The sequence below is a fragment of the Pseudoliparis swirei genome, chromosome 15 (genome assembly GCF_029220125.1).
Source record: "Pseudoliparis swirei isolate HS2019 ecotype Mariana Trench chromosome 15, NWPU_hadal_v1, whole genome shotgun sequence".
Classification (NCBI taxonomy): domain Eukaryota; kingdom Metazoa; phylum Chordata; class Actinopteri; order Perciformes; family Liparidae; genus Pseudoliparis; species Pseudoliparis swirei.
Genome location: NC_079402.1, coordinates 21603908 through 21617543, shown reverse-complemented (window position 1 = coordinate 21617543; position 13636 = coordinate 21603908). Strand labels below are relative to the sequence as shown.

The 13636-nt window shown below is 52.4% G+C and overlaps 1 protein-coding gene across 1 annotated transcript in view; it reads right to left on the bottom strand.

Annotated features, from left to right (window-relative positions):
• myo5b (myosin VB) overlaps positions 1 to 13636 on the bottom strand; it is a 38968-nt gene that overhangs the window by 20434 nt on the left and 4898 nt on the right. Inside the window, exons 4-28 of the mRNA XM_056433217.1 lie at positions 12913 to 13057; positions 12585 to 12741; positions 12377 to 12520; positions 11983 to 12064; positions 11786 to 11893; positions 11558 to 11667; positions 9677 to 9942; positions 9469 to 9550; positions 9242 to 9382; positions 9004 to 9126; positions 8564 to 8647; positions 8340 to 8474; positions 7413 to 7510; positions 6892 to 6978; positions 6675 to 6783; positions 6373 to 6584; positions 5851 to 6007; positions 4142 to 4381; positions 2936 to 3190; positions 2418 to 2490; positions 2081 to 2217; positions 1873 to 1992; positions 1666 to 1800; positions 1270 to 1329; positions 549 to 788 (exon numbers count right to left, since the gene is read on the bottom strand). Coding sequence (XP_056289192.1) covers positions 549 to 788; positions 1270 to 1329; positions 1666 to 1800; positions 1873 to 1992; positions 2081 to 2217; positions 2418 to 2490; positions 2936 to 3190; positions 4142 to 4381; positions 5851 to 6007; positions 6373 to 6584; positions 6675 to 6783; positions 6892 to 6978; positions 7413 to 7510; positions 8340 to 8474; positions 8564 to 8647; positions 9004 to 9126; positions 9242 to 9382; positions 9469 to 9550; positions 9677 to 9942; positions 11558 to 11667; positions 11786 to 11893; positions 11983 to 12064; positions 12377 to 12520; positions 12585 to 12741; positions 12913 to 13057 — 3500 coding nt within the window. The remainder of the gene's footprint in view (positions 1 to 548; positions 789 to 1269; positions 1330 to 1665; positions 1801 to 1872; positions 1993 to 2080; positions 2218 to 2417; positions 2491 to 2935; positions 3191 to 4141; positions 4382 to 5850; positions 6008 to 6372; positions 6585 to 6674; positions 6784 to 6891; positions 6979 to 7412; positions 7511 to 8339; positions 8475 to 8563; positions 8648 to 9003; positions 9127 to 9241; positions 9383 to 9468; positions 9551 to 9676; positions 9943 to 11557; positions 11668 to 11785; positions 11894 to 11982; positions 12065 to 12376; positions 12521 to 12584; positions 12742 to 12912; positions 13058 to 13636) is intronic.

The window sequence follows — 13636 nt, the reverse complement described above, 5'->3', positions numbered from 1 at the left end:
GAGGTGGACATGGACGTAGATGATGGACGTGTGGACGTGGACGTGGACGTGGGCGTGGACGTGGACGTGGGCGTGGACGTAGACGTGGGCGTGGGCGGCGTGACGTGGGCGTGGGCGTGAGATGATGGACGGGCGTAGGCGTGGGCGTGGCGTGGGCGGGCGTGGGCGTGACGTAGATGATGGGCGAGATGATGGGCGTGGGCGTGGCGTAGACGTGGCGTGAGCGTGACGGCATAGGCGTGCGAGACGTGGGCGTGACGTGGGCGTGAGCGTGGGCGTGACGCGGACGTGATGGACGTGGCGTGGGACGTGGGCGTGGGCGACGGGCGACGTGGGCGTAGACGTGGGCGTAGACGTGGGCGTATGGACGTGGGCGTGGACGTGGACGTAGATGATGGACGTGGGCGTAGACGTGGGCGTAGACGTGGGCGTAGACGTGGACGTAAACGATGGACGTAGACATAGGCGTGGACGATGGACGTGGACGGTAGACGTGGACGGTTCGACCTGCAGTATCACACATGAACACTAGAGGGCGTGTCACTCACCACGAGCTCCCTCTCCTCCTGCTGCTGGGCGTGGCTAACGAGCTGCGTCCTCAGGATAAGGACCTCCTCCTTGCGACCGTCCAGCTCCTCATTGGCCGAGCGCAGCTGGCTGAGCAGCACGTTGTAGCCGTCCTGCAGCTCATTGGGCGAGTCGCTCTGGGACGCTCGCTCGGCGATGGACCTCCTCAACTCGTTCAGGTTGTTCTTCAGCTTCTTGTTCTCAGACTCCAGCTCCTGTCTCTGAAGGAACAGAGAGGAGGAACCATTAAGGAGAGGAGGAGAGAGGAGAGGAGAGAAAGAACCATTAAGGAGAGAGGAGAGGAGAGGAGGAACCATTAAGTAGAGGAGGAGAGAGGAGAGGAGAGAGGAGAGAAAGAACCATTAAGGAGAGGAGGAGAGAGGAGAGGAAAGATGAAAGGAGAGGAGAGAGGAGAGGAGGAACCGTTAAGGAGAGAGGAGAGGAACCATTAATGAGAGGAGGAGAGGAGAGGAGGAACCGTTAAGGAGAGAGGAGAGGAACCATTAATGAGAGGAGGAGAGGAGAGGAGGAACCGTTAAGGAGAGAGGAGACGAACCATTAAGGAGAGGAGGAACCATTAAGGAGAGGAGGAGAGAAGAGAGGAGGAACCATTAAGGAGAGAGGAGAGGAGGAACCATTAAGGAGAGGAGGAGGGGAGAGAGGAGAGAAGAGAGGAGGAACCATTAAGGAGATGATGAGTACCTTGAGGTTGTTGTAGACCTGGTCAGCCATCTCCTGCTCCGAGGGGGAACTCCTGGAGTCCTTCAATGAAGAAAACACCAGCATGATGAGGTCACACATCAGAGTGATGAGGTCATGCACGGCGTGATGAGGTCACACACAGCGTGATGAGGTCATACATCAGAGTGATGAGGTCACACACAGCGTGATGAGGTCATGCATCAGAGTGATGAGGTCACACACAGCATGATGAGGTCATACATCAGAGTGATGAGGTCACACACAGCGTGATGAGGTCATGCACGGCGTGATGAGGTCATACATCAGAGTGATGAGGTCACACACGGCATGATGAGGTCACACACAGCGTGATGAGGTCATGCACGGCGTGATGAGGTCATCGTGGTATGCACTGACCCTGCGCTTGCCGAGCGCCTCCATCTTCTCCAGGCTGAGCTGCAGCCTCTTCCTCTCCTGCTCCAGCTCTCTCACTCTCTTCTGCAGCTTCATGAACAGACCGATGTCCATCGCTGCCTTCTCCACGCCCATCTCCTGCTCAGGTGAGGACACACAGGTAAAGACCACGAGGACCCACCTTAACCCCCCGCCCCCTCAAAGACTCACCTCCACCAGCTGGATGGAGTCCTCGGTGTCTCCCACCTCCGAGCTGCAGACGGACGGGTAGTTGGAGTCCGACTCCTGGCTGCTCAGGTTGGACAGGTTCCTCCGGTGGCCGGGTTGGAACTGAGGACAGGAACCAATCAGAACGTCTACATTTAAAGAGCTTCAGACCGGAGAGGAAGAGGAACACCTGGGGGGGGGGGGGGCTCACCTTGCTCAGAGACAGCTCCTCCTTCAGGTTGTCGTACCTCTGCTCCAGCCTGGTGAACTCGTTGAGGTGGTTCTGGTAGCGCTGCCTCTCATCATCCAGCTCCTTCTGCAGCGCCTCCTGAGCCTCAGTGCTGCCCTCTGGGGACACATGGACGCCATTACATCATGAACAACAGGCAGGCAGACAGGCAGACAGACAGACAGACAGGCAGACAGGCAGACAGACAGACAGACAGACAGACAGACAGACAGACAGACAGACAGACAGGCAGACAGACAGACAGACAGGCAGACAGACAGACAGACAGACAGACAGACAGACAGACTTCAGGTCTCACCTCCAGACCTCTGGTTCATCTCTTCTTTCTCCCTCTTCAGCTCAGCGTTCTCCGTCTCCAGCTGCTCCACCCGCTGAGGTTCAGACAGTCTGTTAGTTTCCACCAACGAAGAAGAACAACGACACAAACAAAGAACAGCGACGCCAACGAAGAAGAACAGCGACCCCAACGAAGAAGAACAGCGACGCCAATGAAGAAGAACAGCGACACCAACAAAGAAGAACAGAGACGCCAACCAAGAAGAACAGCGACACCAACGAAGAAGAACAGCGACACCAACAAAGAAGAACCAACGAAGAAGAACAGAGACGCCAACGAAGAAGAACAGCGACACCAACGAAGAAGAACAGCGACACCAACAAAGAAGAACAGCGACGCCAACAAAGAAGAACAGAGACGCCAACGAAGAAGAACCAACGAAGAACAACAGCGACGCCAACGAAGAACAGTCTTCTGTCCTCACCTTTCCTCTGTCCTCACCTTTCTAAACTGTGTCCTCACCTGTCCCGTGTCCTCACCTGTTGGAGACTCATCTTCTCGTTGCCGTGGTCCTCCTCCATCCTCTTCCTCTGGGCCGACGCTTCCTGTAGCTCCTCCCTCAGCCTGTCCAGCTCCTCCTGCAGGGAGGAGATCTGAGCTCCTCCCCCGGCTCCTCCCCCTGCTACCTGGCGACTCTTCACCTGCTCCAGCTGCTTCTGCAGCTTGTTGACCTCGGAGCCCAAACCGCTGTTCACCTGCAGCAGCTGGTCGTTCTGGGTCCGGAGCTCCTTGGACTGGAGGAGACCACATCACCATTATATTACAACAGCAATAACAATAATAATAATTATAAGAAGAACAATACTAATAATAATTATTATTATTATAAGAACAATAATAATAATAATGATTATAATAATAATAATAATCATCATTATTATAATAAGAACAATAATAATAATTATTATTATTACTATTATAAGAACAATAATAATAATAATAATGATTATTATTATAATTATTATTTTTAATAAGAACAATAATAATAATAATAATGATGATTATTATGATACTAATAATAATAATAATAATAATGAGTTCCCTCTGTAGGAGCCTTAGAGATAGAGGAAGGAGATGAGGTTCCTCTAGGAGCCTTAGAGATAGAGTAAGGAGATGAGTTTCCTCTCTAGGAGCCTTAGAGATAGAGGAAGGAGATGAGGTTCCTCTATAGGAGCCTTAGAGATAGAGTAAGGAGATGAGGTTCCTCTATAGGAGCCTTAGAGATAGAGTAAGGAGATGAGGTTCCTCTGTAGGAGCCTTAGAGATAGAGTAAGGAGATGAGTTTCCTCTGTAGGAGCCTTAAAGATAGAGTAAGGAGATGAGGTTCCTCTGTAGGAGCCTTAGAGATAGAGTAAGGAGATGAGTTTCCTCTGTAGGAGCCTTAGAGATAGAGTAAGGAGATGAGGTTCCTCTGTAGGAGCCTTAGAGATAGAGTAAGGAGATGAGGTTCCTCTGTAGGAGCCTTAGAGATAGAGTAAGGAGATGAGTTTCCTCTGTAGGAGCCTTAAAGATAGAGTAAGGAGATGAGGTTCCTCTGTAGGAGCCTTAGAGATAGAGTAAGGAGATGAGGTTCCTCTAGGAGCCTTAGAGATAGAGTAAGGAGATGAGGTTCCTCTGTAGGAGCCTTAGAGATAGAGTAAGGAGATGAGTTCCCTCTGTAGGCGCCTTAGAGGTGGAGGTCTCACCTTGTCGTCCATCTTCCTCTGCAGCTGGACGATCTTGTTCTCCATCCCCGTGTTCAGCTTCTTCAGCCTCTCCGCTGAGCGAGCCTCCACCTTCATCTGCTGCAGCCTCCGTCGGGCCAGCAGCTGCCTGAAGGAGCACTGCACCGTCACCGCCGCGCGCCGCGCCCGCAGGAAGCGCCGCCGCTGCAGCCAGCCGCGCACCGTCTTCTGGATCAGCAGCGCCTTGTGGTGCAGGAGGAACTGGGGGGGGGGGGGGGGCATTCCAGCTTAATGGGAGAAGACTGGCCTCCAATTGACCCCACGAGGACCACATGGGGACCATGAGGACCACATGAAGACCACATGAGGACCACATGAGGACCATGAGGACCACATGAGGACCACATGAGGACCATGAGGACCACATGAAGACCACATGAGGACCACATGAAGACCACATGAAGACCACATGAAGACCACGAGGACCACATGAGGACCACATGAGGACCACATGAAGACCACATGAAGACCACATGAGGACCATGAGGACCACATGAAGACCACATGAGGACCACATGAAGACCACATGAAGACCACATGAGGACCACATGAAGACCACATGAAGACAACATGAGGACCATGAGGACCACATGAGGACCACATGAGGACCACATGAGGACCACATGAGGACCATGAGGACCACATGAGGACCACATGAGGACCACATGAAGACCACATGAAGACCACATGAGGACCATGAGGACCACATGAGGACCACATGAGGACCACATGAAGACCACATGAAGACCACATGAGGACCACATAAAGACCACATGAAGACCACATGAAGACCACATGAGGACCACATGAGGACCACATGAGGACCACATGAAGACCACATGAGGACCACATGAGGACCATGAGGACCACATGAGGACCACATGAAGACCACATGAAGACCACATGAGGACCACATGAGGACCACATGAAGACCACATGAGGACCACATGAAGACCACATGAGGACCACATGAAGACCACATGAAGACCACATGAGGACCACATGAGGACCATGAGGACCATGAGGACCATGAGGACCACATGAGGACCATGAGGACCACATGAGGACCACATGAGGACCACATGAGGACCACATGAGGACCATGAAGACCACATGAAGACCACATGAAGACCACAGGAAGACCACATGAGGACCAGGAAGACCACATGAGGACCACATGAAGACCACATGAGGACCATGAAGACCACATGAGGACCACATGAAGACCACATGAAGACCACATGAGGACCACATGAGGACCACATGAGGACCACATGAGGACCATGAAGACCACATGAAGACCACATGAAGACCACATGAGGACCACATGAGGACCATGAGGACCACATGAGGACCACATGAGGACCACATGAAGACCACATGAAGACCACATGAGGACCACATGAAGACCACATGAAGACCACATGAGGACCACATGAGGACCACATGAAGACCACATGAGGACCACATGAAGACCACATGAGGACCACATGAGGACCATGAGGACCACATGAGGACCATGAGGACCACATGAGGACCATGAGGACCACATGAGGACCACATGAGGACCACATGAGGACCACATGAGGACCATGAGGACCACATGAGGACTACATGAGGACCACATGAGGACCACATGAGGACCACATGAGGACCACAGAGACCCGTACCTCGTGGTAGATCCGGCGGGTGAACATGCCCCTGGTGAAGGCCTGGATGGTGACCACCGCCCGTCTCTCTCTCAGAAACGCCCGTCTGTCTCTCGCCATGCGGAACTGCTTCTGACAGACGAGGGCGGCTCGGCTCAAACGCAGGAAGTCAGCGTGCCTACCAAAATAAAAGCATGACGGATTCATGAAATATGATTGTTTACACAATAAACACCCAAAAGTCCACAGAGCAGCAACCACTGAGTACTACTACTGTGTACCAATACATCAGTACTTCTGGGTACTAATACATCAGTACTTCTGGGTACTAATACATCAGTACTACTGTGTACGAATACATCATTACTACTGTGTACTAATACATCAGTACTACTGGGTACTAATACATCATTACTACTGTGTACTAATACATCAGTACATCAGTACTACTGTGTACTAATACATCAGTACTACTGTACTAATACATCAGTATTGGATAGAAGTGTGACGGGTGCGTTGGATTCGTGCGCCCCGGGGACCGACCTGCGGGCCAGGTATCCCCGGCCGTATCTCTGCAGCGTGGCGGCCATCTTGTGGACCTTGCGGTACCGGACCCTCTGCAGCCAGCCGCGCACCGTCTTCTGGATCTTGATGCAGGCCGAGCGGAACCGGTCGGCCCGGAGCTTCTCCAGGTACGCCACCTGCCCCGCCCGGAAGAAGATCTTCGTCTTCCCGAACTGGAACATGTCGGGTTCCTGAGAGGCGAGGGGGGCACGATGATGAAGACGATGATGAAGACGCCGATGACCTTCATCGTCGTCTTCCTCTGCTCACACACTGCTCACCTTGACCAGCGTCTCCAGCAGCGTCTTACACACCAGCTTCCTGTCGGCCGTCATGTCGGACTTCTTCAGCAACACTCGGTACCGGCTGAAGAAGTCTGGGTACGTCCACCTGGAGGACACCGTTATATATATATATATAATATAATATATATATAGAGAAATAACCAATAAAGACAACGACTAACCACAGAAGAGGAACCAGAACCAGAGGACTTACCTGGATGGGTACCCGGCTGCACTGATCCGGATCGTCTCCAGAACTCCACAGGCTCGGAGCTGCTGCACCGCACGCTTGGAATCGAACCTGCAGCGACAGGAAGATCATCTTCATCACTTCAGGTCATCTTCATCACTTCAGGTCATCTTCATCACCAGAAACACTGAATGCTTCCCCCTTCCTCTTCTTCCTCCTCTTCCTCCTATTCCCACTTTCCTCGTATTCTTCCTCTTCCCACCTTCCTGCCCTTCCTGTTCCTTCCCTTCCTCCTCTTCCTCTCCTTACTCTCCTTCCTCCTCTTCCCCTCTTCCTCCTCTTCCCCTCCCTCGTTTTCCCCTCTTCCTCCTCCTCCCACCTTCCTCCCTTTCCTCCTCTTCCTGCCCTTCTTCCTGTCACAACAGCTAAATGTGTTTGTTCTGTCAAACTAAGCCGATCCGTTTCCCATCATGCATTGCCTGACTGCGTCCTAAAAGGTGTTTGTGTGTGGAGAAAGGAGACGAGGAAAGGAGACGAGGACTCACGAGAAGGCCTCCTTGAAGTCGTTGGGCTTGATGCAGCGGACGTAGTGAGGAGTCGTGGCGTTCAGGGTCTCCATGAGGAGGTGCAGGGAGCTGCGGAACTGGACCAGGAAGACTGGTTAGTGGGAGAGTCCTGCAGGGACCAGCAGGGACCAGCAGGAACCAACAGGGACCAGCAGAAACCAGCAGGGACCAGCAGGAACCAGCAGGGACCAGCAGGAACCAGCAGGGACCAGCAGGAACCAACAGGAATCAGCAGGGACCAGCAGGGACCAGCAGGAACCAACAGGGACCAACAGGGACCAGCAGGGACCAGCAGGAACCAGCAGGAACCAGCAGGGACCAGCAGGAACCAGCAGGGACCAGCAGGAACCAACAGGGACCAACAGGGACCAGCAGGAACCAACAGGAACCAGCAGGGACCAGCAGGAACCAACAGGGACCAGCAGGAACCAACAGGGACCAGCAGAAACCAGCAGGGACCAGCAGAAACCAGCAGGGACCAGCAGGGACCAGCAGGAACCAACAGGGACCAGCAGGAACCAGCAGGGACCAGCAGGGACCAGCAGGGACCAGCAGGGACCAGCAGGAACCAACAGGGACCAGCAGGGACCAGCAGGGACCAGCAGGAACCAGCAGGGACCAGCAGGAACCAACAGGGACCAGCAGGAACCAGCAGGAACCAGCAGGAACCAGCAGGAACCAGCAGGAACCAGCAGGAACCAACAGGGACCAGCAGGGACCAGCAGGGACCAGCAGGAACCAGCAGGAACCAGCAGGGACCAGCAGGGACCAGCAGGAACCAACAGGGACCAACAGGGACCAGCAGGAACCAGCAGGAACCAGCAGGAACCAGCAGGAACCAGCAGGAACCGCCAGGAACCAGCAGGAACCAGCAGGAACCAGCAGGGACAGGAACAGGGACCTCACCTGATGCCCCACGGTCTTCCTGTGCTCTTTGTTGGGGCCCCTGGGAGCCGGCTTTGCTGGTCTGACGCTCACTCTGGAGGACTTCTGGGGGGCCACGTCGTCCTTGTCATGAAACAGATCTGCAACCAGCTGGAACTGAGAAGAGACATTCAGGAAGCGGCTCCACGGGACCAGATCACACCACACAGGAGATCCGTGGTTCTGGTTCTGGTCCTGGTTCTTACCTGACTGGCCTTCAGGATGTTGATCTGCTCCTCGTACACCGTGTCCCGGTTCTTCTCCAGGAAGCCTTCACACTGATACTCCACCTGAGACCAGCACCTTACAGTCATCCTCAACATTACTATTAGTAATATTATATATATACATATACTGTATATATATATATATAAATATAATATATATACATAGATATTAATATTATATTTATAATATTATATTTATATATTAATATTATATTCTATGTTTATATTCATATATATATCAATATGATATATATATGAATATATAACATACACACATATATATATATATATATATATATATATTAATATATGCTATTATACCAGGTCTAGGACCTGGTCCTGGATCTGGTCCTGGATCTAGTCCTGGACCTGGACTTGGACCTGGTCGTGGTCCTGGACCAGGTCCTGGACCTGCTCACCTTGTCAGCGAAGTGGATGATGATGAAGGAGATGTTGGACATGCGAGGCTTCTGGAAGTGAGCGCTGCTGGAGTGCTGCTTGAAGAGCTTCTGGGCCCAGTTCTGGTCCGTCCCCTTGGGCACCTGAGACAGGAAGTGGTTACACAACAAGTGAAGGAGGAGCCTCCACAGAAGCATCACCATCACCATCATCACCACCATCATCATCATCACCATCATCACCATCATCATCACTGACTTTACACTCCTCGTCCAGCAGGTCCAGGACCCCCAGGCGAGCCTCGATGAGGTCGATGCACGGCTGGTTGTCATAGAAGTCGATGAGGGTCCAGGGGATCAGCTCCTTCATGTACTCCTCCTGCTCCAGCTTAAACACATGCTGAGGAAGAGGAGGAAGACCTTCATCATCACGGAGGAGGAGGAGGAAGAGGGGGAGGGGGAGGAGGAGGAAGAGGAGGAGCTCACGGAGTTGAACTGCTGCTGAAGCTTCTCGTTGGCGTAGTTGATGCAGAACTGCTCGAAGCTGTTCACCTCGAAGGTCTCGAAGCTGCAGACACCAAACAGGGTTAGAACTAGAGGGGATGCAGAGCGGAAGTAAAGAGCTCCGGGCCCAGGTCCTGGTCCTGGTCCAGGCCCAGATCCTGGTCCAGGCCCAGGTCCTGGTCCAGCTCACCCGTAGATGTCCAGCACCCCGATGAAGGAGTGCTGCTTGGCGGAGGTGAGCAGCGCCTTGTTGATGTGCCCTACGATCCAGGTGAACAGGCGGGCGTAGAGCAGCTTGGCCAGCGCGCCGCGGGCGTTCTCCGCCTGAGGGCCCGACATGCTCTTCACGTAGGTCTCTGAGGCCGTGACCAGCTTCCTGTGGCACAGCCAGTGCTCCATCTGGGGCAGCTCCAACCCCAGCAGCCGGCAGAAGTGCTGCAGGTGGAGGTCGTCCTTCTGCAACACACACAGTTCACCCGTTAGACCAGAGCTCCACCCTCTTGGATCAGAGCTCCAGCCGTTAGACCAGAGCTCCAGCCGTTAGACCAGAGCTCCACCCGTTAGACCAGAGCTCCACCCTCTTGGATCAGAGCTCCACCCGTTAGACCAGAGCTCCACCCGTTAGACCAGATCTCCACCCGTTAGACCAGAGCTCCACCCGTGAGACCAGATCTCCACCCGTTAGACCAGAGCTCAACCCTCTTGGATCAGAGCTCCACCCTCTTGGATCAGAGCTCCAGATGTTAGACCAGAGCTCCACCCTCTTGGATCAGAGCTCCAGTCGTTAGACCAGAGCTCCACCCGTTAGACCAGAGCTCCACCCACTTGGATCAGAGCTCCACCCGTTAGACCAGGAGCAGGAGAAAGGATGTACACACTGACTGTTATTCTCTGGCTTCCGCCAAATACTTTGGACCATTACCCATCCCAGAGCGTAAATCGTAAATGCATCAAAATACATAAAAACGTGCGGTCTGATCGTGAATCATGTGAAATGACTTTTCTAAGAGGTCGGAACGGCGCTTAACCCCCAAAACGGCCAGAAATGGTCCCATTCATTTTGAATGGTTAGGAGAAAAAGCTAACCAATGCTAATCTTTGTTGCCACAGTGACTCGCCATACGTTACGGTAGAGATATGATTTAAAGTTTAAAACGTTAACAAAAGGATGTAGTTTATTTGATCAATTGGACATTTTTTCATAGCTAGCACAGTTTCCATGGAATATTTGTTTGAGTTTCAGAAGATCTGGTCTGGTTCAGTTTATAATGGGTATAATGTTTCCCACATGTGTCTGGAGGAGCAAGTCGACCTCTCTGCCCCATCAGATGTGATTTTTGGAGCACCGTTTTGTTTCTTGCGAGAAACGAAAGCACTTTGTGAACTGCGATGAAGCTCTCATATCCAAACCCAAAAATACATTCAAGGACATGAAAAGGTTCACAAAAGCCTTGAGCCGCTCGTACTGCCGACACTTTTGCAATAAGAATTATGGTTTGATGTGAAATACTACATTTCAACAGGTTCTTTTTCATGAAAAACCTGCTTCCTGGAGCTAATCAGGAAGCTCTAGAAACACACGGCCCGTCACCACGACAACCAGTGATACACATGGAGGCTGGGAAGGAAAAAGGGAGGAAGGAAGTGAGGCAATGAGGCAAGGAAGGAAAGGAAGGAAGGAAAGTAAGCCAGATAAGGAGGCAAGGAAGGAAGGAAAGGAGGCATGGAAGTAAAGGAAGGAAGCCAGGCAAGGAATGAAGGAAAGAAAGTGAAGGAAGAAAGGGAAGGGAGAAAGGAAGGAAAGGAAGCCAGGCAGGGAGGGAGGCAGGGAAAGAAGGAACAAAAGGAAGGAGGGAAGGAAAGGAAGCCAGGCAAGGAAGGAAAGGAAGGAAGCCAGGCAAGGAGGCAAGGAAGAAAGAAAGGACACCCCCACGCTCTCTCTGTGTCTCCCCCCGCCACCCTGTGCTCTTTGTGTCTCCATTGATATTTAAAGACATTGTTGTTTTTCATATATAAACAATAGGACGCCCCCTGTAGTACCCTGCAGCCCCTCTAGGGGGGAAGCGCTCACCGAGACGTGACAGGAGTCTCCTCCTCGGTTCAGGCTGATGTTAATGTTGCCCAGGTGAAGGATGGAGGCCACCACCTTGAAGAGGCTGCTCTGACTGGCCTCCTTGATGCCTGGGGGAGGAGTCAATGTGATTGACAGCTTCATTACAGACTTATTATTCTTTCTATGAGTGACTCTTTGAAGCCCCCTCGTTACCATGACTACACTGGCATAGCAACAGGCCCTCACCCAGCAGCGTGAAGGCCTCTCTGGTCTTCTCCAGGTCTTTAGCGTCGTCCACTCCCTCGATGGAGATGTTTTCCCCCATCGACGTGAAGATGAAATCCTCTGCACTGGCTGAGACGGCAGGTAAACAACAGGTAAACAATAAGCAGACAACAGGTAAACAACAAGCAGACAACAGGTAAACACCAGGTGTGACTCACTGAGGCCGAGGTCTTTGAACTCTGGTGAGCTGGCGCAGGCACACAGCTGGTAGAAGATGTGATAGTTCCTCTCTTCCTCAGCCTGCAACACATTCACACACCGAGAAACAGGTGAAACACGGTGAAACACGTGAAACAGGTGAAACACGTGAAACAGGTGAAACACGGTGAAACACGTGAAACACGGTGAAACACGCGAAACAGGTGAAACACGGTGAAACACGGTGAAACACGGTGAAACACGGTGAACCAGGTGAAACAGGTGAAACATGCGAAACACGTGAAACACGGTGAAACACGCGAAACACATGAAACGCGTGAAACGGGTGAAGCAGGTGAAACACGGTGAAACACGTGAAACACGGTGACTCAGCCGGTGAAGCCGGGGACTCACCTGAAACACCACGCGGGACTTCTCCAGCAGGTAGGTCCTCATGTTGGCTCCGATGATGTGGTACTGCCGGCTGAAGCCGATCTGGATGTACTTCCCGAAGCGGCTGCTGTTGTCGTTGCGCGTGGTCTTGGCGTTGCCGATGGCCTGGTGGGGAGAGGGCGTCAGCGGCGAGCGGGAGGCCCCCTAGTGGAGGAAGGACGCCACTGACCTCCATGATGGGGTTGGAGGCGAGCACCTTCTCCTCCACGTTGCTGTCGCGGGTGGAGCCGCCCACCGTGGCGAAGAAGCGCATGGCGTACTTCGCCGACACCGTCTTGCCGGCGCCAGACTCGCCGCTCACGATGATGGACTGGTTCCTCTCATCTCTGAGGACAGGAAGAGACCGAGGAGGGGTCACTGAGGGGTCACTGAGGGGTGACTAGGTGGTGAAAGCTGCGGCTCCAGACACTGAGGGGTCACTGGGTGGTGAAAGCTGCGGCTCCAGACACTGAGGGGTCACTGAGGGGTCACTGGGTGGTGAAAGCTGCGGCTCCCACCTGGCCATCTGCTTGTAGGCCTCCTCGGCCACGGCGAAGATGTGCGGGTCCATGTCGCCCATGTTCTGGCCGCTGTAGGCCCGGATCACCTCCTCGCCGTAGATGTGCAGCTGCTCGTACGGGTTGATGGCCACCAGCACGATGCCTGAGAGCATGTGGTATACAAACAAGTAAACAAACAAATATACAAACAAATCATCTCAGTAATGTAAATGCTTCTTTACATGGAGACAACTTCATTAGTACTAATATTTACACACATATACATATACACACACACACATATACATATATATACGCATATATATACACACACACACAGGCACGTGCACAGACATTTTGGGGGGCAGGTGCTCAAACCAAAGAAAAGGGCACCCAATGGCAAAAATCAATTCTGACAGAATTAAAGCATAAGCAGCATTACACTGATGATGCAATACATCCTCGACCTGCATTTCCTCTGGCAGCATCAGACCACTAGCTTACATTTTCTTTATGAATAAAGATGAATTATTATATAGCAACAACAGTACAAGCGTTCTGATTGGCTAATGGGTCGTCATGCCAGCCACGTATCGCCCTCCTCGCTGGTCTGATATGGATCCGTATTGCCCTCTTACGTCATTTTCAAAATGAGCGATATTGATAGACATCAACAGCCAAGAGCAGTGGTCCTCAAACTAAGGCCTGCGGGCCGGATACGGAGGATAAGGAGGTGCACCCG